This window comes from Zonotrichia albicollis, chromosome Z (genome assembly GCF_047830755.1).
Source record: "Zonotrichia albicollis isolate bZonAlb1 chromosome Z, bZonAlb1.hap1, whole genome shotgun sequence".
NCBI lineage: Eukaryota > Metazoa > Chordata > Aves > Passeriformes > Passerellidae > Zonotrichia > Zonotrichia albicollis.
The window spans coordinates 4997619-5024498 of record NC_133860.1 but is presented as its reverse complement, the minus strand read 5'-3'; the positions used below and the strand labels follow the sequence as shown (position 1 = coordinate 5024498).

Below are 26880 nucleotides of genomic sequence, written 5' to 3'. Positions count from 1 at the left end.
TTCAATAAATGTGTAAATCCAGAACTCAGTGTAAAAGGGAACAATCATATTAGTGAAATGAATGCAAAACAATCAAGTAAATAACTGTTTTTATATGTTAAGTATCAAATACAGGGTAAAATGGCATTACTTCTTCATTGCCTCTGTTTGACCAGTACATGGAAAACAGTTTTATGCAAATCTCATGCTGGTGCATTTTTCAAGGAAATAATCTAGTTTCTTGTATTTAATTTTATACCTAGACAGAGAATTGCACTGGTTTAATATCAAGAAGAGCAAATTCTTCACCGATTTCCAGAAGTTGGCAGTGTCTGAAGGACTGGTCATTTATTTAGGAAATTGCCCTGGTTTTATCATACATGCACAGAGACATATCAATCTATATATTAACTTTTAAAAGGAAGCCAGACTTGAAAAAATAAAAAACAAACAAGAGATGAGAAAAACTAAATGTTAAGCTCAGCACCTCACAGATGGACATGAAGTCTGACACCCTTGTTATTTAAACATAGCTGGATTTCCACTTCAGCCAGAGGATAACACAACATTCACTCTTCTTGTCCTTTAGAGCCTCAGTTTTGACTCTTATAACTTCTGAGTAACTTCAGAAAGGAAAAGTATCTCCACAGGCAATGTCTCTGAATCAAGAAAGTATGTAAATTGAAACTTCTGGGGTCACACAAGCTTCTGGAGGCAACTCTCCTTGTGATTAGGGAATGACAAATTGTGCTTTGTTACTGCAGGCAGCCAAAAGAGAAGAGCAGGAGCTTCCCTTTTCTTTCCCACTAAAATGCTGCTACCACTTACATTCTCCTTCACCAAAAAATTATGTGCCTGTGTGGTATAAACCCAAATTATACAAAGCAGACCACAATACCATAGAATCATAGAATGGTTTGGAAAAGACCTTCTACATCATCTAGTTTCACCACCAATATATGACTGACATCTTCAAAGTCTGAAAATATAGTAAAGCAGGAGAAATAATAGATTTTCTAAAATCAGCCCTCTTTATCAGACATTGGATATGCTATCAGATATCCAACAAGAGATATCCAACTCATGAGATGGGAAAGTAGCAGCAAGGCTAACAAGTCTCCTTAGAGAGACTTCACATGCTGAAGGGCTTTGTGAAGCAAAGGATGTATAACTATATAAAAGACAGTTTTACATAATGTAAAAAAGAAAAAGAAAGAACTTATTCAGAAAAAGATCTTCCAATTCAGAGTACAGAAAAGACTCATGATTAAACATCTGGTCCATGTCCTGTGCCAGAAGCCATCAGGCACAGCTTTACTGGGAAAGAAAGCTCAGACCCCGCATCCTTCAATGACATGGGGCATGGACGTGCTCGCCATCATATCTGGAGAGACACGGCACTGCAGCAGCATACAACTTCCACCTCAGCATCCTTGCAGATAGAAACACGGTGGGTCTAAGACACCATCCTGCTGCCATGAAGTATTTCTGTGTTCCTCCTCCTGGCTTGCTCAGTGATACTGCATCAACCTCGTCACCAGCCTGCCCATGTAATTTACTTCCGAGGAATGCTCCAGGAGACTGATGTGTACTATGCTCTGCATTGCCCCCAGCAAAAGCCTGCTCATTAAACACCACAAATCACCTTCCAGTACTGATGATATCACTCAGAGAAGCGATGCCAGGTAGAGTTGAGTCAAGAAAAGAAAAACAAGTGCCACTTCGAAGCATAATGCATGCTGTGCCTAAGTGTGAGGACAATGGATGCGGCACAAAAGCACCCATTCCCAGCTGCCCATGTAGGAAGGTACTCATCACACACAGTTCTTCTTTGGTGAAATAATCGAAACTCTTCTATTCACAAACCTCAAAGAGGGACTCGCTTTTTAAGAAAGATGCATGTTTACTTTCCAGGATGTTAGGAAGTGGAAAAGTCTTCCTGAAAATTTTGCACTGGACTCTGCCTCTAGTGGTTGCACTCAGGTTGCCAGACTCAGACTTCCCTGGATGTATCAGCCAGGCCACACTGTTGGCTCTTGAAACCAGGCTACACCAGTAGGCAAGCTGGAATGGTTTGGAGAGCACTGGGCAACCCTCTCCTATCAGTGCAGGAGGAGCCAGCAGGCAGAGCTGCAATAGCGAATGTCTGATCCACTAGGTACAACCTGAAGGAATGGCAGCCTTTGTCCTGAGACCGTGACAGCTCATCAGGATGCCACACGACCATGAAGATTAGCCACCCCTGTACTACAGCAAAATGTCTGCTGAGCTTTCTGCACACTACAGTTTCTGGCCGGTGTATTCTGAAAAACGCTTGCTGTGGTTTTAATTACTTGCCCATCCTTCTAAGCTAAAGGCTCATAATTTTCAACTTAAGAAGTCTCACTTCAAAAAAATATTTCAGAGAGATCATGGAAAGCAAAATATACTTACTGAAATCTACATATTCAGGCTATCATCAATAAAAATTTAAAATGTTTAAATTGTGGGATAAGGTAGAAAGTTAGTCTCTCCTTCTTACAGCATTTAATGTCTCCTTTTTATTATATATCCACCAAATGATAACCTCCTTGACAGAGAACCATTTTCTTTTTGTTTGGTCCTGAACACATAGTTGGAAATTTAGGCATCTAGCACACAGAGAAGCATTCCTGTATGCTCTTTGCCTAATTTTACAGTGAGTTAAATAGAATTTACAAAATAGCCATTTAGCTAGATCAAAGGCAGCTGGAGCCACCCTGGTGTTTATTTCCAAACCATTACATGTCACTAGCAAGATACTCCCCATGATCCTCTGATCTCATGAAGTTTATAAACAACATTAAACCAGAAAGCAACTGCAAGCTTTATTTCTGCTCCTTTTCCTCCAAAGTCCTCTTCAGTGAAGAAAGACACCAGGATAAGTTTGCATTTCTTTATTTCATTACTAGCCCCACCACCTTAGCTTATGCAGGCAGACTGGGGTCTGATGAGCCATATGGCTTATCACACAATTGGTTGAAAGTCAGCATGTAATGGACCATGACACCAAATAGAGTTCACAGCTCCCATCCCTGGGAGCTTCAATTTCCATGTCTCTCCTCTTAGATGACATAACGACATAACACATCTCTAGTACTTAATAAGTCCATTCATCAGAGACAGAAACATGAAGGCTTCTGCATGCTTTGGGAGGGGTTGTACCAATGGAGGGAGTCAGCTCTTAACGTCAGAAACATGTACACAGTGCTAACTAACATCCAATATATATGCATGCACTTATGGCTTATAAGTGTTCTTTTATACTTTACAAGAAGCATCACTACACTAGGAAAAATGCTTTGCTGCGAGATTTTCTCAGTTTAACCAAATTATTTTCTAAACTAATGATTAAACTCACAACCACCTTGAAATATAGGCAAACTCATGGGTCTGCCCACTTCTAACATACATTGACCTAACCACCAGAACAAGGCCAGCCTTCCCCGGGGAAGGGGAGCAAAGGTGTGCTGGCAGTGTTTTCAGAATATTTCTCTCCCCCCAAACCCACCTTTGTGTGAACTTCTGAAATGAATGGCTTTGTCTTACAAATCTATGCTCCTGGACCAAACAGCCCCGTGAAACTGGCAGGCTTTCTTGCCCATATGTCTTGCACTGCTAAACTTAGATCCCACTCCCCCTCCTCCCCTCTGGCAAATGGGGCCAGGGATGCAGGCTCAAGTAAGCTCGAGCCCAACAGTATGAGCAGACCATGACACATCCTGGTGCTAGGACAGGGAGACACACTGCTCCTGCAGCAGCTGGGACAGCCTGTGCTTTCCAGTGGGACACCACACCAGTTGCTCTGAGTCCACAGACCTCTGAGACATCTGATACCAATGTATTATTAAGAGAGAATGTCGTGGTTTGGATCATAAATATGTTGCCTAGGATTTTCTTTTCCTGCAATTGCTGCAGTTTCCAGAGGAGATGACATTGCACCACAGGCCAGCTAACCAGGCAGTTGAAGGCCAAGTGTGAAAACAGTGGCAATAAATTCCCCCCAGAGCCATTCTTGCAAAACATGGGTATGACCATGTGTTGTGGTACACAGATTTTATCAGCACTCTTCTGGCTTAGGTTTTCAATGTGAAGCTACAAGCGTGTTAGGCAGATTACTCCCAACATCTGAGGATGTGTTCTTGGGAGAGCAAAGACCTGTGCTGGCCCTGTGCTAAATGTACTTGCTGGTACCCATCAAGCGCTGCACAGCATGCATGTGTATTTATTTTTCCAGGTTGAGGTGTTACAAGCAAACTCTGAAGTTTATGTGAGTAATGAGAGAAGTGGCTGATGTGACTAATTTGATTCAGTGAGACTTTTATTAATGAAATATAATTTAGGTTTGGTGAAATACCTTGTTCAGTGCAAAAAAAAATCTACTGCAGCATACATGTAGCACGCCTGCTGTCTCAAAAGAAATACTTCGGCTGGTTTTAAGGAAAAAGTCATACTTTTATAATGGATTGTGTGCATCCCTATGGACATAAACACACCTCTAAACTGTCACAGTGATTTCCACAGAAATGTACATCTAGCAGAGTCCTCACTTCAGGTTCATACATTAGTGAACCAAAAATTACATTCCCTTTATAGCAACTGTCTTCTAGCATTCCTCTGCCTTAAGGAAAATAGCACTTCAAAATGCTGACAAGTATATAAGTCCATTATTTAAGTACCAGAAAGTAAGCAGCAGTAAGAGACAACACTAGAAAACATACACTTGCAAGGACTTCTTTTCAGGTACTACCAAGTTTTCTGGTTTCCCTTGTTTTCAATTTATAAAGTTATTCTTTAAAAGTTATTATAAATTTATATTATATTATAAAGTTGTTTTTTATCTGAGCACACCACAGTGGTCTAAGTCCCATATAGCACGAGAACCCACAGAAGATGTCTCACAGCTTCAACAGCATTACTGCAATACTAAAACCATCAGTAAAAATGTTTTCACACTCTTTCTGTCAAAACCAATTTTACTACAATGAGTATGTTTCCTCGAAGCTGAACAAATTCAGTAATTTTCTTTTATTTCTCCTTCTTTTTTCAATTATGGTTTTATCTATTCTAGCCTAATATGAAAGTAGACAGGAATGATACCATGTGGCTCAAATTAAGACACAACAGTCCAATTCTTAAGTAAGCTGGTAACAACTTTTTATGAAGCAATGCTAGTGGGAAGTGATGGTGGCAGCTGTAGCCCACAGCAGCTGTTACAGTGCAAATTCAGCTGCACTGCTCCACTAACTTATTAAAATTATTCTGAAAAATAAACCCACCAAACCCTTCAATGCATGAGCAGATCATTTATTCCTACTTAAAGGGTTTCAGTTGAAACTCCTAAAGCAAGGGCTAGGAGTGATTTTCACCAAGCATTGCATATAGATCATTCATGAATTGCACAAAGGCTACTGAAAAGCCATCAGATGGGAACAGCTTTTGGTCACTACTAAACAGGGGGCAGATTTGAACCAGTGACCTAGAAGTGAAAGACTTTGTAATCTGATTACCAATCCCTTGAGCCATCCCATCCCTCCCCTTTTCTTTTTAACTGATAAGAGAAAAGGAGTCTTATTACCTAAGCAACTTTTGTAGCCTGTTAGCAATGCAAAAGCTTTCATTTAGTTCTTGAAAAGGAAAGTCTCATGGGCACGCTTATTAGCCCATCTCAAGCACAAGCTCTGTATTATTTTTCCTTATTAATTTCAAAATAAATGTAGTGGTATAAAAGCATAGCACAATGCTTTTTTTTTTTTGATAATGATTTATAGTAAAGTTCTTGCTGATTAAAATAGGTGCTGATTAGAGATTTTTACACAGCTGTGGAGTCAACAGATCTCTTACTAGCAACAGAAGAGAAAACATGCTCCTTTTGTCAGCAAATACTCCACAGAATACAAACACATTACTGAAGTATGGTGCATATAAGCATCTAAATCATTTGTTTCTCATACATAAATCATACAACATGAAGATGTGCTCTCTCACTCAGAAGCAGGAAGGTTTGGTACATTCTATAGTTTGATTGTCAAACAGTATTTTAATGAACAAACAGATCTTCCAAGTACGCCAAGACCCATTTGTATCACCTTCAGGACTTGGTGAAGCTATTGTTTCTCCTTTTCTTCCTCGGTTCTTTTCTCAAGACCCTCAAGAAGAAATCTGTGAGACCTTTTCTGCCAGTTTCCTACCTCTTTTTTTTTTTTTTTTTGCAGACACTGTGGCCTGCATATTACCAATGCTTCTTTGGTTAGAGGTAATAAACAATTAGCTACACTACAGTGGTGTGGTGTTCATGTTTTTCTTCGCTGTACTACACTCAGCTAATGTCTCAAAAATTAATGCGAGTGTATCAGGATCTGAAATTAACTTTTCATAGCCATAAGCAAAATCCTTCTAGGGCTGGGAAAATCCTATTATAGCAATTCTGGCATCTCACTGCTTATAGACCATTAGTACGCACAAAATAAGATTTCAAATTACCATTTTGTGAATGCAAAAGAGTTGCTCTCTTGTTGATTAAACATCTTTTTTATTTCTTTTTGCATATGAACTGATAAAGCAAAACTAGGTGATGCTCGTTCTTCTTAAATGATGGATCTATTACCAAACATGTCCAAGACATGACCATACAGAAATAATTAGGAAACCTACATATTTATAATAAACATGCTAAACCATATTCTGAAATCATGCAGTAACTACCAGGAGGATTTTTCAGAAATGCATATACTCATCTCACTGTTTACAAAGAGATTGCTCAGAACTAGAGTGGTTCAAAATCATCTTAGCATTTGCCAGCAATTACGTGGGACTGAAATACAATACTTAAAATTCACTCTGCACAAAACACAACCTATTATTAAACTATTATGCTTTTTAATGGCAATGAGCTCTGGCTAGAACAATATTTTAGAAGTTTATTAAAAAATTACTTATCCTTTTTAAGAGCATCATTATGTTTCAAACATATTAAATCTAGCACTTATATGTGGAAAAACCTTTGGTTACACTAAGCAGCCATCATCTTGACTAACAGGTCATTTCCCTCATTTCCACTGATCAGGCAATCCAGCTATTAGCTTCCACACATTTATTAATACTTGGTGTTGGAAAATTTACACATTCACTGAAAGTCAACAACACTTAACTTTCTAAAAACATTCAGGCTAAACACCAGGGAGACAAAGCAAAAACAAGATTTCATGTAGGGCCCGATCTCAAATCACTGCTAGGCAATGAACAATGCTTTTAAACCACAGGACTAAATTTCTTGAACTTGAGTGTTGGAATTTAATTGGAAAGAAAATTTCACAGCCTGGCCAGCACACAGCACTCCTTACAATGCTCTGCCAATTGCAGAGGATAAGGGCAAGCTAACAGCACTTCTTGGTGTCATTGAGCTTGGTTGTTATTGTTTTGACATCTAAATTTCTGATGCTTCTGAAATGGTGCCTGATTTTATTAGCCTGAATGATCAGATTAATCTGATCATTCAGATTAGCCTGATCATTCAACTTCTTTCATAATTTCCATCCAAAATAAATTAACCCATAAATGGAAGAAACATTTGAACTTGGAGCAGCAATTCAGGTGATTAAGTATTCTGTAAATGAGAAACGTTTTCCCAAGGGTAATGTAAATGGTACATGTTTTGCACATACCAAAGATGGACCCTTTAAATTTCCTATTCTTATCTTTTGCTTATCTTTCTCTTGACCTTTGCTGAAAAAAAATCACCCTAGGTCGTCAAGACTCTACCTAACACATATTTAACACTGCATCACACTTGCTGGCTGGAAGCACAGCTGGCAAGGGATCTAAACCCCATCGCTGGGCAAACTCAGCCCCCTGGCTTTGCCAAGAATAACATTTCAAGCTGGAGTTTCTTTTATAAAATTGTTACTGTATGGAACAATTGATTCTGCATTTATTTGCAAGTGCTGATGACTCCATCCATGATATTAACACAAAGCTAAAAGCAAAACAACAATGAATTTAACAGCCTAGACTTACTTAATAAGAATTCGTTCGTTAATTAAAGTAAGATTATGGAATTCAGCCTAACACTGCTCGCTGTCCCAGAAGGAAGCTGCAACCGAGGACAAGCAGTGCCCTCTAGTGTCACCGATTGCCGAGCCCTCCCGCCCCCGCAGCGCGGCGGGGACTGCCTGCCGGAGGGAGCACCCACCCGCCCGCCGTGCAGCCGCGGGCGGCGGCAGCACCGCGCACCGGGACACCGGCAGCTGCCGCAGCGCGCCCGCGCCTGTGCACGGCGGCGCACGGGCACCCACCAGCGCACTCGCTCATTATTCTGTTCCCATGTATATGCACACGTATGCACACGGACGAGCCTGACATGTTCAAGCGTCTTTAATGCTGCAGGCAGCTCAGAAAAAAAAAAAAAAAAAAAAAAAAAGGATATTTCGATGTAAAGTAGCAGGCCATGCATGAAAATGGGTGTCAAAAAGCTCGGCAGAATCATTCCTGTGAAGATGTCCAACAGGAACTGCTGAACACACAATACGGGCAGCACGGGCTGAACAGCTAAACTGGAGTGGAGAGAACACAGCCATAAGGCTTTGAATCTATCAGAAAATATAATTAAACTTGTAATGAGTGTTTTGACATCTTATCCCCCCTTTTTTGTTAATTGAAAGCTAAAACTATTTAGACTTTTTTTTATGGTTCAGTATCAAAATTTTTGTAAGATAACTTCTATGCCTTCTAGTAATTCACCTCAAGCTTTATTCTTTTGATATAAAAATAGTCTCCTAGCACTCTCAAAATTTTCTCTCTGATGGGAAAATTCTACAAAACCTCAGTAAGAGTTCTATTTAAGCTGAAATTACAACAGAGTCAATGCTGGGTTCGTTTAATTTTTCATTTTACTCCATAAACATTTGACAAAGAGAGAAAGCTATCTGTTCATCTTGTGAATGACAGTATGCATCATATGTTCATTAGTATTCTCATCATCCATAAAGTATAGGCAATAAAATAAGGAAACAAAGAGAAAAGGTATAAAAGAACAATACAGGACAGCACCAGTTACAGGCACATGGAAAAAGCCTAAAACATATAAAAAGATCTATATGAGGTGTCAAATAAGCCAGTCTTCTAACAGTATTAAAAAAAAATTTAAAAATTGCAGCCTGACAGTTACTCAATTTCATTTGCATAAAAAGTGCAAGTGACTATTTATAAATATATTCAGATCACAAGATGTTTGTGCTATTTTCCCACCTAAAGTACTGATAGACATTTATTCCAATCCTTGCACTGTAGAAAGCAATGTACATAATTAGGCTTTTACAAAAAGGTTACAACACACATTATAAATTGATTCCTATTTAATTTGACTGCAGCAAATATGTATTAGCTCAAGAGATGAATGCTTGGAAACACAAAGTTCAGAACGACGGTGCGTACATCTTTAAATACCTTAAAAGACCATTAGGGCACAATTGCCAATAAACCACTATTATGTAAGATTCATCAAAATCTCTAAATGCAATATAAACATTTAGGCTTAACACCAAAATCTGGAAGGTTTTGCTTGGAAGATTTTGGCAGTAATCTAGCAGTCTGAAAAAGTTAGCAATAGCAACTGCAATAATTAAAGTGCATTTTACAGCAGATGCTGCAGCTATGGCTTTTATCAAGAAATGCTTTTGTGCTACCACCTGGCAAGCCCATCCCAAACCCCAGCATGGTTCACCTCAGCACAAAACAGTTTGGGAGGCAGAAGGCAAAAGCAGCATTAGATACTACAGATGTTAAAAAAAAATTACTATTTTCCTGCTGCACACAAAGACGCTAGCAGTTATTTTAAGGAATGGAAGAAAAGACAAAGTTGCCTGCCATAGCATGCTTCATCCCTCATGCCCGAGGATGCCAACCTACTGCAGAAAATGTGACAAGAGGTTACACTATATGCTGGCCAGCAGAACCTAATTTTGCAGAAGAAAGCAGTTGCTATTTACTCAGAGCTCAAGCCATGCGCAGCTCTCTTGAGGGAGCACATGTACAAGGCGCAGCACTGCACAGGCATCTGTGTGGCATGAATGACACCAGCAGAAGAAAAGAAGAACCTGAAGACTGACATTGCCTCAGTATTACTCATTATCTTTGCACTGCAATGAAGGTTACAACCCAAATGGAGGCTTTTTTGGGATATTGGCACTTCTGCTGTTTGCAGCAGGTGGCTGGGGTGCACTGGCTTTGCAGAAAAGGGAGGAAAGGGATGGATGAAGGCTGCTGTGTGAGAGCAGGCACTAAGTGTTTGCTGCTGACAGGCTGGAAAAGTTTCACTTGGGATACATGAGGGTGGAAGAGGAGTAATTGAAGGGGAGTATGTCAATATGTGAGAGGTCAGGGCGAAGCAGGGAAGGACTGAAACACACCTCTTGTATCACCAGCATCAATAGGTCTTTGAAGCTATAGAAAATTACTCTACTAAAACTTAACACAAATTTTATACTGATACTATGTACAACATGTAATCCTGTGTGGAGCTGTATGAGATGTATGCAGGGAGATGACAGAACAACACACAGTGGCATGTATACATTTGGCTTACTGAATGCAGGCAGATGCTTTTCCCTACAGGATGTGTCTCCTGAACTACCTCATTCTGAAATATTTGTTTAAGCTGCAAAAAGGTGTCTTAGTCTGTATGAAAGAGAAATAGAAGCTACAAAGATTTTTAAAATTAAAAGTAAGATACCCCAAGGAGTGTACATTATATAACTAAATTTAATTTTGTGCAAACTATAGACTTGCAATCCCTTTCCACAATTCATGTGAATCTACCAAATGTAGTGATATTGAAATTTCAAATTTTTTTTCTGCAGCACTTGCTTTACAATTAGAGTTAAAACTTTACTTAGATTTTACTTAGAAGAATACTGTAAAATATAAAAAGGTATTGAGTACATAAGTGCAATTCAAAGCAATGCCAATTAAAAAAAAAATCTTATTTTGCATGCAATTTGATAAAAATCAGTTTTGCCCAGCCAAAAAAAGGATTTAGCCTTTATTTAAATAGAACAATTGCTTTGGGAGTTTTTTCCTGGAAAAAAAAGGTGTTAGGAAGCAACATGGGAGTCTGTAAAGAAGGATGGTTCTAATTGTTTTGCCTTCATCATGCACTATCGTTAGAAATACCAACACTGATTACCCTTTCAGCAACAAGGAGGGCTAAAATTGCAACCCCACTAAATCTGGTGGTAAGCAGTCTGTATCATGCTCAAAGCAGCCTCTCCTCAAAATAAGAACATGAAGAAAATTAGCATTTCTGGAGTGAGCCAGGGGGGCTCCATCAATTCCCTCCTCTGACTGCTGCACCAGATTACAAGTGTCGGAGTTCTTGATCAAGTCTTTGTCATTTAAACATCTCATTTTACCTCAAAAAAATTCAGCATAAATAAAGTTCAGTGATTTTTATAAAATGCACTTAGAGTATCTCACAAGTGATGGAAGTGTGCCAGTTAGATCATCAAGGGGTTTTGAGTGGAGGGGACATATCACATACATATTATTCTTTGCAGGTAGGAATGAAGCAACAGAAAACATTCTTAATTGGTACATAGTATCTGCCATATTAGCAGTACCTGGACTTTGAAAATTTCTCTCTAGCAAAACAGCACAGAACTACCTCTTAACTTAGTAATGTGCTTGTAAAATGAAAATGTCTCAGTGGCACGGGAGAGAAATGACACTTCAAACATCCTCTGTAATTTTTCCAGTCTCTAAATATCACAATTTCGCAAACTAAACAAAAAAACCAAAACAAACCAAAAAACCCAAGCCAAACCCACAGACTTTGAAACTACCACAGATTCTGAAATTTCATTCTCCATCAGCCCAGCATCAGAAAATGGTTGCTTTTTGTTGTAGAAAACAGGAAAACTTTAAAATATCAGATTTTACATTGTGCTCTTCTATTTTACTCAGACTGAGTAGAAGGACTTGCTTGCATTCCTGATGCCCAGCAATCGAGCAATTATTAAAACTCATTCAAACACTTAAACACTTATTTCAACACATCTAGGTCATCACTTGGGGCTGCAAGTATCTGCCGAGAAATACCTCACTCTGCAACATTCATGGCAAGTATCTAAAAATCTGGAAGTATCTACATATCTCTTCATCACGTTTTTCTAAGGCATCCACTGTTTAACAGCACAATGCATGCTACGGATAATTTTTTTCCTAGAGACTATTTCTGCCTGAAGTAAGAGATGTGATTTATTTTCTTAATTTCAATTTAATTATAAACAGTCATGTCCCAGTCTTTCTTTTTCAAAACTGAAACTGCTTGCAAAAGGCTTCTTCTGCTACCAGAAATTTGTTTAGGTCTTGATGCCCTGCACAGCTCACACACATAAACAAGTACAGTGTTTTCCTACAACTGAATAACACAGGTAACGGGCTGCTGTGAGACACTCAGGGTCTTCTTTTATTTTAGAATTAAAATCAAGTTCCACTCCCCATTTAAAAAGATTAGTCCATATTTAGCCCATGCCCATCTTTTATTTTCATTAACTCAAAAATCAGCAAAAGGGAGCTTAGAAAAATGAAAGGTGTTGCAGCTGCAAAATCCATGCACAATGCAGACACACAAAATATACAATGCTTGCAAAGGATATCATTATGTATAACAAAATATGTATCAGTATAAATACCCACAGATGCAATTTATGTACTGAAACAAAATAGATCAGATTTCCAGTTATGATCCTACTTCTTTTATCCCTGCAGTTTTTTGAAATCTGTATTTGCATGTTCATCCTCTATGCTATGAAAAGCTCAAAATTCATCATTGATGCAAAAATCAAAAAAGATCCTTGTTCCAACAGGTCAACATATTCTTTTGTAATTTTAACAATGGCTTGTCTTACCACATTTATTATTCATATAAAATAAGGACAGACAATTTTTAGATATTATATAGCTTTCTTCTGGAATATTAGCTTTGTGGCTTTGAGAGACCATTTTCTAAAGATCCTAATAGTCAAATGACATCTTGGGAAATGTTACATTCTCACCACATTTGCATGATAATGAAGATGAAATTTCATATATGCTACCTGAATTATACTTATCTGAGTTTTGTTTTACCAAATGACCAAAGGAATATGTTCCCAAGACCAGAGTATCACAGAGCAATAGGAAACATTCTTGCTTCAGTGAAAGACATAGAACTATTATTCAAGTAATAAAAAAAAAGCCTGCACAATTTATGTTACTGCATTAACATGACTTCAGCTATGTATCTCTAAATATTTCTTTATTTCCAAGGAAACTCTACAAATCCACAAAAATATCCACAGGAATTTTTTCTAAAAGTAATGATGGAATATCGCTGTGATGCTCTTTGTTCTGGTCCTCTATAGGAGAGGAACTCTTTCATAGTATCTTGTTTTTCACTGATATCCAGTACTATCATGTGCTTGGTAAAGTTCATATGTCAGCTTATTTATTAGCTATGAGCCACCCTTGGAGTATAACCATTTAAGAACTCTGCTGTTTAACCTAGGTTTGGAAAGACAGTCCCCCAACACACCATGCTGGCAACCCAAGGACTCTGTGGGGAAGTATTTGTCCTCTCTGATCAGTCATTGGTCTGCCCAGCAATTACCAGCACGGTTCATTTTGGAGTATGCCTCTAGAAAACCAAAATCCAAACACAGTTTTATGCTGAAGGTACTATTTTAGAACTAGTTTTCTAGCACTGAAAAAAACTAGTACAACCATACAAGTTACAACTGACAATAATTATCTAAGCTAAGACACCAGTACACATATTCTTAGATTAATTCTTCTGTTATAACTGTGAACTCTTTGAAGACAGAATAGTTTCGATTTTTGCTGGAAGCTATAGGCATTATTTTAAAGAAAAAAACCCCACAGCATGGAATAATTGGCATAAATGTAATATAGCTTTTCAGTACATTCTTGTCTATGCTTCATTGTAACTGCAGAAACACATTCACATGAAGTTGAGGGGGGGGATGGGGGGACGGGGACAGGGATGACACACACACCAACAAAACCCCCCAAAGCAAATTATCCTGGAAAAGGAAAAAGAAGGAAAGGACTAGACTCAAAAGAACATCTGAATAAAATTGTGACATCTGCACTACAGTTTTCCCTAGAATGTTTGAGATGAACTCAGTGTAACACTGCCTTCCAAGAAAAGACAGGGTGATCAATGCAGGAGCACATCAGGCTCCCTTGGACAGGCCAATCAATGCAAGAAAGAACCTTGCCCAGGGCCTTATGCAAATAGAAGCACGTCCTGCAACCCAGGGAGGGAACATGCGCAATAGATCAATGGCATCTGAAAAACCTTACAGCTATATCAGCCTCAGACAGTAAATATATAATGATGAATCCCTCACGTTCAGCTGTGAACTCTTTAAACTAGGTTATCTTCAACAGCTGGTTTAAAAAAAAGTCTGCTGGCTGTAGACTGCAATGGTGGCAAGGTGAATAAGATTACTGAGGGTTAAATTAACAATGCCTTTTTTTTAAAGGATGAGATAATATAATCGCTGTACTTTAACACCTTGTAAAACACTGGCAGTTACGTGCCCACAGGGGTAGGGACTGAGAGGGGGATGGCAGGGTTATTTTGAATTTTTTTAAGATATATTACTCCTGTCAGATGTCTCAAGCCACTCTAAGACAAAATATAATACAGATACTGACAAGCAAATAAATGCCTCAGCTTAATCGAAATAAAAACCTCATGCCCTTTCTATCCTAATACTGCACAATACTGAGATTCTTTATTAGACTTAATTTGCCTTAGAAATGGAAAAGAGAAAAATAACTAATTAAACTATTTATTTTTCAGGTGCTTATGAGGCAATTTTACTCCTGCACTTTGACATACTGCATTAAAATCTCAGTTCAATTCTGCAGCACTAAAATCACAATCTTCTCAATTAATATATGCACAAAATCTACTCATATTTTTATTTCTTATCATAATCATTCAAAGCCCTTAAATAGGATTATTTTAACATTTAAACATTAGTAGTCATGCTATTATTAATACTAAAATAGTTCACTAATATGCTGAAACAGCTGCTTCTTATGGTACCACAGTTTGAGAGCTCCCTTTACTAAAGTATGTTTGCACTCCTTTTACTCCACCTGGATTTGCAATGCCTAATATATTATTAACTTGTAGTTTCTCTGATTGATCCACTAGACTGGGTTTTTAAGTTTCATAAAATCTCTACTGTTCCACGCAAAAATCATACATACACTTTTCAGCACGATTACCATTTAAATTAATGTGAACATAATATACTTGTGTGGTCTTAAGAGTATAAGGTCACAGAAATGGGAAAAAATGTGAAACAACAGTGAGACAACTTCCTTTTTTAAAACAATTGCTAAAGACCATTTGGAAAAAACAAATGCCAGTATTTAGAACAGCTTAATATTTCAGCTAGAATACTCTCAATTCACCACAAAACTTGTAAGTGCATACTGTGTGTGATATTCTACATCTATCATTGTATAAGCAAATATAAACTCCTACTCTTTTTCTTTATTAGTCTTCCTATATACATTCCAAAAGAACCGTAAAAAAAACCTGTAAACCTTTAGACTGTGACAATGTCATATTTTGTAAAATCTTTAGTATTGTACTGTTCTCCAAACCAATCTAAAGAGATAACAACATACAAAGTTTCATAAAATGCCAGGTTTTTTCATAGTGTACTTGGTGGGAAAAGAATCCCACAACCAACATACTCAATCATTTGACTCTGCAGCTGTATCAGTGCAGAGCCAGACACAATGACCACATCCATATAAAATAATGCTCTAGATATTTCATTTTCCTGCCCTGATGCAACACAGTAAAAATAGGCACCTTCTGGTAAGAGCCAGAAACAGGTGGATTAGATTAAAAAAAAACAAGATGCACATTCACAGAAGATTAAGAACGCAAAGTTGGAAGATAATCAACATGGATAGGGTGAAAAACTAGTAAGTGTATCAGGGAAAACAGGAGACGTGAATTTTATTGACGCAGCAGGGCAGGATATGTACCAGCACCTTAGGAGTTCACCTCAGAGAGCCAACAAAGAGATGAACTGACATAGTTTCCACCAAAAGAATGGTGATTAGGCAAAACTCATGCATTGTCAGATACTTAAGAGGTTCAGGACAGAAGACATGTCTCTTGTTACTGTTGATGAATTTCCCCTATGTCTTGAAGAGCTCTGATGAGCATGAGATGGTTCATTCAGCAAACTCCCAGAGCTTTTAACTTTTGGGAAGTTTCTGCAACCAGTGAGGAAATAAATAGCCAGGCAAGAAAAAAATCAGTTGCCCTGGGTTCTGAAATTAACTATCACAATCAACAGTGTGCTCTACACATTTTAAGGAAATGGTTGCACAGAGATGTTGCCCATCAGCTTTGAGAGGCTCAAGGGATGAAGTTTATCTGCAAACAGCTGAAAGGATGAGTAACATGTTCTTTGAATATGGCCCTGTGCTTTGGCTTTTATTTTTCATTTCAAAGCTGGAATTTGAAATGAAAAATAAACTGACTGATAAGTTATATTGTGTTGCAGAATTTAATACAGTGGAAATAATGCAGGAAAGAAAAATAATACAAAGGAATTTACTGAGTCAGCAGGAAATTTCTAGTCAGATATAGGGATAGATGCCAAATATGGCTTTATTTAATATCTTCATTAATTATCTGGAATTAATTAAACTTGCAGGTGACATTAAAGTGGGACAAACCACCAAGAGAAGTAAGGCATGAAAGAAATACAAAACAACCTTCCAAGATTCACAGACCTGTAGCACAAAAGGGATTGTTATTACAATCTAGTTTGTCATCCTGTGCAACAAGGGCCACAACACAGCTAGATTTAATTAGGAAAACTGTGAGATAATATTGTTTGGGGGGTGTTGGGAGGAAATAATCTACTACATTCACATTTAGTACATTTAGTATCACTGGGGAAAGGAAAATTGAGAGCACTAAAAGACTTTGAGAGATACATGAACATTAGCAGGTACTAAATTCAAAGAAACTTTAGAAAAAAAAAAATCTAGTACCACTTAGGTTGCATTGACCAAAATGCTGCATAGCAGAACAAAGATACTGAAGTTCAACCCGAACTAATGTTAACTGCACCTAGAATACTGAGTTCAATCCTCAGCATACTGTCAAAGAAATGCTGATCAATAGAACTGAATTCAGATAGGCATAAAAAAAAATTAAAAAAATAGAGCAGCTAGTTACACAAGCTGAGCTACAAAAAACAAGACGATGAAAATATGAGAACAATTGCTAAAGATCAAAAAACTCCTCATGCAGAAACCTAAATGTTCACTGCGTAATGTATGGATTTTTAAATGATGCAAGGACGTTACAAAAATATAAAATTACTGAGACGAACTCTAGAAAAATTTCTGCAAAGAAATGCATAAAGTGCTGTTCCTTTGACCACCAAATCCCACAGGCAACAAATATGTATTTCCAAGTAACTGGATTTTCTAGTAACCCTAACTTTCACTCATTTCCAGTTCTTTTTTTATTTCATAATTAACAAGCCAACTTTGGTGTCAAATTAGGAAATTAATATGAACGGTAGAATGAGACAAAAAAGTAATGATAGGTGGTGCCAAAAATTACTATTCAGTATAAAATTCCAGGAAACACTGTCCTTTTCCTTTTGTAAAGAAGTGGGGAAGGGACACATGCACAGCTAGCTGCAGATCATGGCCTGAGCTGAATGAACATGAGATACCAGATTAGCAAATGACTAAGAGAAGCAAAACACAATGAGGCTGAGCATATTGTCTACAGCAAAGTAACAAGGAGTGATGAATATTCCAAACGTGTCTGTTCTGGAAGTGGTCAATGCTCAGCCTTTAACTGCTGCCATCCTCTACTATCATCCAGCAGCAAGGCTAGCAGGGCTTCAGATGAACTGAGGAAGGGAATGCCTATATGGCATTTACAGTAAACCACCAAAAAATTTAAAAGGACACACAGCTATGATACTAGGAGCTGTACTGCAATTGTTTATCATTCCTCTGCCTCTTCCCATTAAAGCATCCTTCCGGACTGCAAGCTCTTTTGGACAAGGCATTGCTATGTGATTCCTTCCTACTGCAACACAAACAGATAATGACAATAAATGCTAGCATGTGAACTAATGATGCCAGTGTATGCTTGTCAGTTTATTTATTTAGGCTGAGTGGCCTAAAATGTTTATCTGCTCTCTGTTAGAATGGGCAATATATGCATACAAATGCATATATGTGTACCCACACACACACACACACTCACACACACACACACTCAAACACACTCTTTATATATCAGAAAACCCAAACGCAATCAAGAAGTTGTTTCCAGTACAGCAAACACTGACATGCATATTTCAGTATTTTTTTGCTCAATCCACCATTTAATTTCCTTATGGTTGCAAACTCTCACCGCAGGATCTGCCATGCCTGTTGCTTTCTACCTCAAGCTTGTGCATTTCAAAAAGCACTAGCAAAAAAAGAGTCCACTCTTTCCAAAAACAATTGCTGCTGCCCAATTCCTGTTATTCAAGGTCAATGGGACAAACCTGGTTGCGTGTACAGATTAGGGAACGAGAGGTCAGAGAGCAGTGCTATGGAAAGGGACCTGGGTGTCCTGGTCAATGGCAAGCTGAACATGAGTCAGCAGTACCTTGGCAGCCGGCATTCAGCCATCCAGACGAGGGAGGGGGTTGTCCCGCTCTGCTCTGTACTGGGGCAGCCTCACCTCAAGTGCTGGGGGCAGTTTTGGCACCACTATGTAAGAAAGCTATAAAGCTATTAGAGATCATCCACAGTATGGCAATGACGATGATAAAGGGCCTTGAGGGGAAGCCATATGAGGAGTGTCTGAGATCATTTGGTCTGTTCTCTTGGAGGAGACTCAGGGGAACCTCACTGTGGTCTTCAACATCCTCAGGAGGGGATGAGGAGGATCCTCTTCAATTTTATGACCAGTGACAGGATCTGAGCAAATGGCAGAAAGCTGAGGAAGGGGACATTTGGTTTGGGTATCAGGAAAAGGTTCTTTGCATAGAGATTGGTTGGGCAATGGAACAGGCTCCCAGGGAAGTGGTCACAGCACCAAGCCTGACAGAACTCAAGAAGCATAGGGATAACACTCTCAGGGACATGTTGTGATTCTTGGGGCATCCTATGCCAGGAGTTGGACTTGATGATCCTGATGTGTCCCTTCCATTTCAGCATATACTTTGATTCAATGATTCTAACTAAAGAGGAAGGGAAAAAGTTGTTTGCCAACACTGGTATTAGAGGTTTGACCTGGTTTTGGTTAAAACTCAGCTATTCCAGTGGAGTGAGCCTCGAGTCAGAGTAGCATAGAGTCCAGACAAATTAATCCAAAAAGTAGTCAAATTATTCATGGCTGAAAATATGCACCTGCATATGATGTCTTTCACAGGAACAGACTCCTGGGTCACACCAAGAACCAAGAGTCTCAGCAAATTACTCACATAACTCTTGCCACGTGTGGGTCATGACTGGCAGCAGCTTTGCCTCAGTCCTTTTCCCAAGCAAGACTTCCTAATCCAATGGTGAGAGACCTAACTCCACCCTAAATTTATTCATGACCAGTTTTAATCCATTTGTTCCTGTGCTGACATTGTTCTTTGGCTTATAAGGCTCTCCCTCCCTGCTGTTTATTCTCCTGATGTATTTGCTGAGTGCTACCAATCCTTCTAAGCTTTCCTTTACCAGGCTGAACAAGCCATGCTTTTAAGCTCAGTTTCTGCAGTAAATACAAAGCAGATGCTGAACCTTCTCTTTCTAGACATAGCTACCGAAGTTAACATAAGAGGACTAGCAACTAACATGGCTCTTTTTAAGGCTCATAAGCCTTAAAAGCATGTAGTATCTCTGTGGCTTATGACAGCTAGGATCTGTCCATGCTGGCACCATGTCACAGCAGGTCTGAGGATCCTTCATTGTTTCTGGCAAAATATGCTTTCCATTGACTCAAGTGTATGAACACCTCTTCCCCATATCTATTCCTTGACTTAATATTTACTTAATATTCCCCAATGTGTCAAATTACCTCAGATAAATCACAGCAGCAAGCTGGACAGCATTAATACTCCCCTTCTTGGGACAGAAAGAGCAAAAACATCACCGTATCTGACTCTTGTTATGTTACCTGGTCATTCACTTACAGCCAGTGGCAATGAAGCCAGTTGTCCAAGGGTTTCTCCAGCCCTGCTGTTCTCTGTTGATAAGGTCACTCTTTGTGTACAAATGCAGATGACTGACTAGTCAACACCTAACTGTCCTGGCATAGAACATAACTTTCTATTACTGCAGAAATTCTACTTCAGAATACTCCATCACTTAATGCCAGGATCCAATTTCAGGAGCACATAGTTAATTTGTGTGCCCACATCAGTAACAGGAATACTAAAAAAAATCAGCATCAAGGCTAGAGACCCTGTTCCTGTCCAATCCTTTTTTATACAACCGACCACTGGTTCCTCCATTAGCTTCTCTTGTCCACCCTCATTTCTCATTTGATCTGTTTCAGATGAACAAGTACTTCTCCAAGAAGGAGAACAAAGGATAGTTGAAATAAATAACCAAACAGAATCAAGATATCATTTTTGCTTTCAGACTTGTGTTTCTGAATGTGAGCACTAAATTAGACCTGCTTCAAAAATATGCTATTGTAAGTGCCCAACACAGAAAAATCTAAGCCCTAAATCAGGTAGGGTTGAGTGAGATGACTTGTCTAAAGTCTGGACATACAAGCCAAGTCCCCATAAACCTTCAAGACAGCATCCCACACTGCTCTCCCAACTGACATTCAACATCTAAAGTGTCTTTTTTCCTTTTTTCTTTTTCTCCTCCCCCACAAATCTCACAAAGCTTTAAAGCACAGTGGTATTTTGCTTTTGTCTTCACAATAAGTATCCTGGTCACTGAGGTGTTTTCCTTCACAGCTCTCTACTTCCAGCTCTTTCCCATGCTTCCTACAGCCATTACAGATCTTATGTTATCTCTACCACACATCAGTAGACATATTTCGATTTAACATGTCATCCAGGGGAATTAAGAATTGCATGTCCACAGTACCCACTCATCAATTTTCCAGTCAAACTGAATTAAAAAATAAGTAGATATATTTATATAAGAATTTATAAAAAGCCAAATATAACAAACCATTCAGTCTGAGACTTCAGGAAATTAAATTAATGAAAAACTAATGACAGGTTCACAGCCTAGCCATTAAGTTTCTTAGACTGCATTTTGCCTGTGCCAGAATAATGATGCAGCCCCAGAGACTCACAGGTAGCTCAGCAGGTGCCTGTCTATCACCATTATTTTGGCACCTATCAGTGCCAGTCAGGGCCAGGCCCTTGCCATACTCAGCATAATACAGCAAAATGAAGTGGCAACATATTGCAGAGAGGATCTCAAAATGATGGACCGAGAATATTTCAAATTGCCAAAATTTGCAGATTTGATGGAATTGGAAGTTTACAGTACATACAGTAATTTGATCAGTGTGTTTTAAGAGCTCTCATTGTAAAAAAGCTTGCTAAAAGGACACCCTCTCCCCATTTTACCTCCACCTTTGTGCAAATTGACAATACATACACCCAATATTTTAGCCAAAAGAACCATAATGAATAGTTTATACCTGCTGGAGACAACCTACTTTCCTTCTCCTAATTATTACATTCCTGTGTGTAGTTGGTATTTCCACAGCAGTATGATGTAGGATGGAGATAGTATTAATGATTCTCAAAATTTTATCATTATTCCCATGATATTTGATATTTTTTTAAAAGATAGTGTTTAACTAATTGAAACAAAAAAACCTGTAACTCTAGTTATAATATGAGGAAATAACTGAAAATGCAGGGGTCTCAGAAATATAGGAAGCAAACAGCAGAAGTGTTCTGCAAAGATTCTTCTGTGTGGGTCTTTCATGCAGGCAATGACAAGGAAAAACATTATTTCTAAAGCAAAATAATTGTAAACCCATACAATTTGGCAAGAAAACACAAAGGAGGCGTTGTACCAGAAACTTCTTATTTTCTGTAAACTAAATATAAAATTGACTCCATCAACTTGAAATTCTCACTTTCTGTTAAATTTCATAAAATTATTATAAGCTTGGAGTTGGGAAAGTTCCACAATTTACCATCAAGTAAAGCAAACTGATTCTCAAAATAAATCCCTGACTATACTATGCAAGGGATAACAGAATTAAGAAGCTGAGATATGTTCACAAATCATGGCTTGAGTTTTTCAAAATCAGTAATAAGCAATTAGCAAAACACAATGACCCAACAATTATTTTAGTGCTGTGCATTCAAAAGTAATTTATGTGCAGATATTATCACATGCATGTTTTATTTCAAACCACAATTACACAAAGTTTAATTTAGTAAATATTAAGATACATTCTAACATATGGCTTGTGATTTACCATTTGTAATTCAACCTATAAACAACAGAACAATAAAACTTAGTACAATTATTGGTGAAACTTTATTTCCCACACATTTTAATCACTTTCAGTTATTCCTCTAGTAATCTATGACACAAGAAGGTACAGAAAATGCGTGCCTATGTTGCAGTAAAAGTTTTTGTGTATTTGAGTATGATATTGCAGACTCACCCTATTTGTCTTACTATCCTGCAATCACAGACATGAGAAAATGTAGATCAAAAAGCTGCAAAGATCAATAAAATTTTTACTTTAAGTGGCACGTATTTGAAAATTGCAGCCAAGCCTTACCTGTTTGTTTAATGAAGGATTTCCAAAAGTCAGCCTTATTTTCATGGTGAGAAGAGATTTGGAATGAAGAACAAAATTTGGACAACAAAGTTTTCTAAATAAAAATAATCCTCCTTTTATACCAATTTCATATGTGATGGTTGTATCTGCTCTCTTTCACTATGTGTTTCCCAACAAAGTGCATGCCAATCAAGGGACCAGGCAGAGCAGCACTGCCTTTCTTATGCTACCTCCCTCAGCAGCCTCAGACAAAGGAGCACCTGGATGGGTACTGCCTGTGGAAGGCTGAGTATTGTTCTCTGCCTTTTCCTGGGAGAGCAGTAGCTGCTTCCACACAATGGTATGAACGTCTATGAACAAGACTTTGCCTAATATCAGCTTTCATTGGGTTTTTCTGTTTAAGGCCAGAACATCCTGTTTTCATCAGGAGCCTTACACCACGATGAAGTGGCAAGCTGTAGCTGAAATGACTGCAAGCCATCATGAGAGACCTCACAGCACTGAACATGGAAAGTTGACTAAGAAGATATTAATTAAAACCACATTTTTTTAATATATTTTTGCTTGTTTTCTTTTTCCCTGCAGGCAAAATAAAATTCAGAGGGCTCAGGCAGAAACCTTCACTCGAAATTAAAGCCATATGCTTCACACTGCTCTCCTGTAAGAGGCACAAATGCAGAAGGAGCAGCTGTGCAACAGGTTTCCATAACAACTGTAACCTACAATTTCATGAATCAGTTAACCCAAAAGCTTGCAAAGGAAGTGTAGAGGTGGTACAGTTGCTATATGGTGTAGCTGCTCTATCAACCTCATCATCACCCCCACATGAATCAGAGTAGAAAGTGAAGCGATTGAAAATTTATTTGTCATAAGACAGTAATTGCCCATCAGCTGCTCTGTTTCTTTTTGGAGCTCATTGCAATTACTAAATGCCGTATGGATATAAAGTTTAAGAGAAAGGAGATGATAACAAAATAAAACCTTACAAATGAATATTGTGATGAAATAGTTCAAGGTTTATTTCAATTATATGTTGTTCAGTGTATGAATTATTTAATCAAACTGCTTTTAGTAGTACTCAAATATCAAACTACCCCTTTGATTTTTTAGAAAAAACATTGAGTTGCATTAAAAATATATTTCAAGTCTTGTTTTGCGTGACAGATATGTGATGTGTCAATGGATATGTATTATATTCCTCGTCTCAGGCATGCATCTCCTGCAGAGACAGCAGACTACAGAAGCTGACCCTTACTGAGACCATCTTGTCTTTCTGACAAAGATACTTCTTAACTTCTTACTTACTGGTTGCTTCCTGCAACTGATAAAAATTTTTGCTCAGCTTGTGATAACTTCACAGGCCCTGAGCACCCTGACCCTGGAAACCCCAAGGTCAGAAGTCAAGTCCTGCTCTGAAACATCAGTGTGCTTCATATTAAAGCAGAACAAAAGTGAAGAAACATCCACCAGTGTGACAAGAAAAACAGGGAAAATGGGAATGACACCTTGGTCATCTGTTACCCAGGCCACCTCAAGCCATTGTCTGAAATGGGATGGAAAAACTCTCTAAGCCTCCTTCAAGTCAGCACTCTGTTTAGGAAACACTGAGAAAACTCTCCAGTTGCCCTCTGCTTTGTGTCTCTGGGCATCTGGTGACCAAAACAATGTGGCTTTACAAAACCTACAGAAATTTTGCCAAATCTTTACTTTGGACCCACAAGTCGCACCAGAATAACCTGGGCTGAAACATAAAGTAGGTGAGACCCACAAATCACGAAAGCCAAGACAGAACAATTGCTCCCTAACGTTCATGACATTTCAAGAGCAACAGGTACATGCAATGCAACACATCTTTTGCCCATAGATGAGGTGACAGAAAGAGTTATTCACCTTCAAGGTGAATATTCACTTCAAAATTTAGTTTTGAGACTATTCATTGAGAAGGTAATAAAACACCTGTGAAAAATTATCAATTCTCAAATGATCTTCAGATCAGGAAAATGAACTGTTTCTCAAGTCTCAAACCTGTACACATCATGTGTATTTTGCACACACTCTTCCAGGACCTCAGAGACAATGAAAACGGCATCAATTTCAACAACAAAAAAGGGGGGTTTAGGAAAATCTCAAGTTCTCAAAATAATACCAGTGGCCATTGTCTGGATTGTTATTGCTACTTGGAGCAACGTAAGACTAAAACCAACATGCTCATGGCATGCTTTTTCTTAACAAAGTCATTCATCTCATGTTCAGGCAGGAAACACCTTAATCAACTTTCAGTTAGATTAAATGGATGTGTTGTAGACAAAAGATGTACATATATGCCTGCTGTTTCCTGTGTCTATAAAACCAGTTCTAATGCTCTGCAATTTAACTTTCTGCAATAACAGGACCCTTACTTTTCTGTAGTTTTCTTTAATAAAACATATCGGGATTACACTACTGTTTTAAAATCATATGAAGAGACTGTAGCTACACTGACAGAATGAAACACAAGTTTAACAGGCAGCTTGGTATACCAGATGGGGTCGAGAGATCTGCCTTTAGAGAAAAGAGTGAAAAAATGACAAACTAGATGTTCAGCAGTTTCAGCACCAGATGTAGAACAGCTTTACACTGAGCAAAGTTTTTCCCACCTTATATCGCTACAGAGCCTAATAAATGGGAAAACAGAAGTCCTTCCAGCAAGTTCTCCAGATCTTTGTAGAAAAACTGCAAAAACTGAATAAAACTGCCATATTTCCCTGCACATTCTGTTCCAATCTATATACAAAAAGCTGCATTTGTGTCTGTGACTTTGCTTCAAAACTGTTCTTATATGTCCTTAGTCTCATATGCCCCCAGGTCTTTCTGCCCCACAGCAGAAACTGGTGCCTTTCAGCACATAGTCTGGACAAGAAAGATGCAGCATGTTCTGTTTCCCCACAGTCTTTCAGGTTCATGCACACTTGAGACCTTACTATCTATCTCAAAACTAGAAAAGATACAGCGACCTTCTGGCTGCAAAGAAATCCTGACCAACCTGTACATGACCACTGGCGTCTGTTTCTGCCAAGCTACTTTCAATAAGATGATCACAAAGAATGTAGAAATCTGTGACAGTCTTGAGCAAAGACAGCAATAGAGAATTCACACTTACCAACTCTACAAAGGCAAGTCCACCATAACTGTGAGCAACAAAAAATACATTCTCTGCAGCTGACTGGGAAATAAAATGGTCCCAAACATAAATCGCATGTTCTTCAGGAGAGCCATTATCCTGCAGAAAGAAATAATGTTTGTGACAATTATCTTTTAAAAAATGGCAATTCTGTCTAAAAACATGTTCCTATATGTTAGAATGTTTTGTTAAAAGAAAGATTAAATGAATACACACTAGAGTATCAAAAAGAGAACTGATCCTTTTGTCTAAATAAAGGCAGTAAAACTGTTGCTTTCTGAGCATACTTTAGTAAGTATAACAAAATTCTGCATCTGCAAAATTTTACGTAAATACCATGACGACAATTCTGCTAAACAGAGCCATTCATAGGAATTATGAGTCATAGCTCAGATTTTCATTCTTTTGACAACTCTTTCGTCAAATATTTGTTCACTGAGGGTTTGTTTAAAGTACTTGTGTCTTAGATTGGTAAATAAAACCAGGTAAGAACAATATAAATACATAATTGTAGAATAATTTTGGTTGGTAAAGGCCTGTAATTTCAATTTTTACTTTTTTTTTTTTTTCATACTATGAGGCACTGGAAACTTGAACTAAGATTAAAATTATGGTATTTGCAACTACTCTTTTCAAGTCTTACTTTTTGTGACTGTAGACTATGAGACGGTGCAAAGAAAACAACTCTTGACCGGTGGCAGCCATTACTTTGGAGTTTTTCGTAGCTAGGGGACCATGTTTTCTTACTATTGAATAAGATTTTGTCAAAGTCAGCCAGTGTAAGAGTCACAGAAGGCACTAGAGAGACACACATTGATTTTAGTGCAGTCTCATCAAAACTCACGGTTGTGTACCTGTACACAACCTGTACAACACCTGTACACGGTTG

At 38.2% G+C, this 26880-nt stretch overlaps 1 protein-coding gene across 6 annotated transcripts in view; it reads right to left on the bottom strand.

Annotated features, from left to right (window-relative positions):
- ARB2A (ARB2 cotranscriptional regulator A) overlaps positions 1 to 26880 on the bottom strand; it is a 258117-nt gene that overhangs the window by 79632 nt on the left and 151605 nt on the right. For 5 of the 6 annotated variants that reach the window (XM_005489617.4, XM_014268930.3, XM_005489616.4 and 2 more), the window contains one exon: positions 25971 to 26090. The exons of the other annotated variant lie outside the window; for it this stretch is intronic. In XM_005489617.4, the coding sequence (XP_005489674.1) occupies positions 25971 to 26090 (120 nt within the window). The remainder of the gene's footprint in view (positions 1 to 25970; positions 26091 to 26880) is intronic. 6 annotated transcript variants of the gene reach the window in all.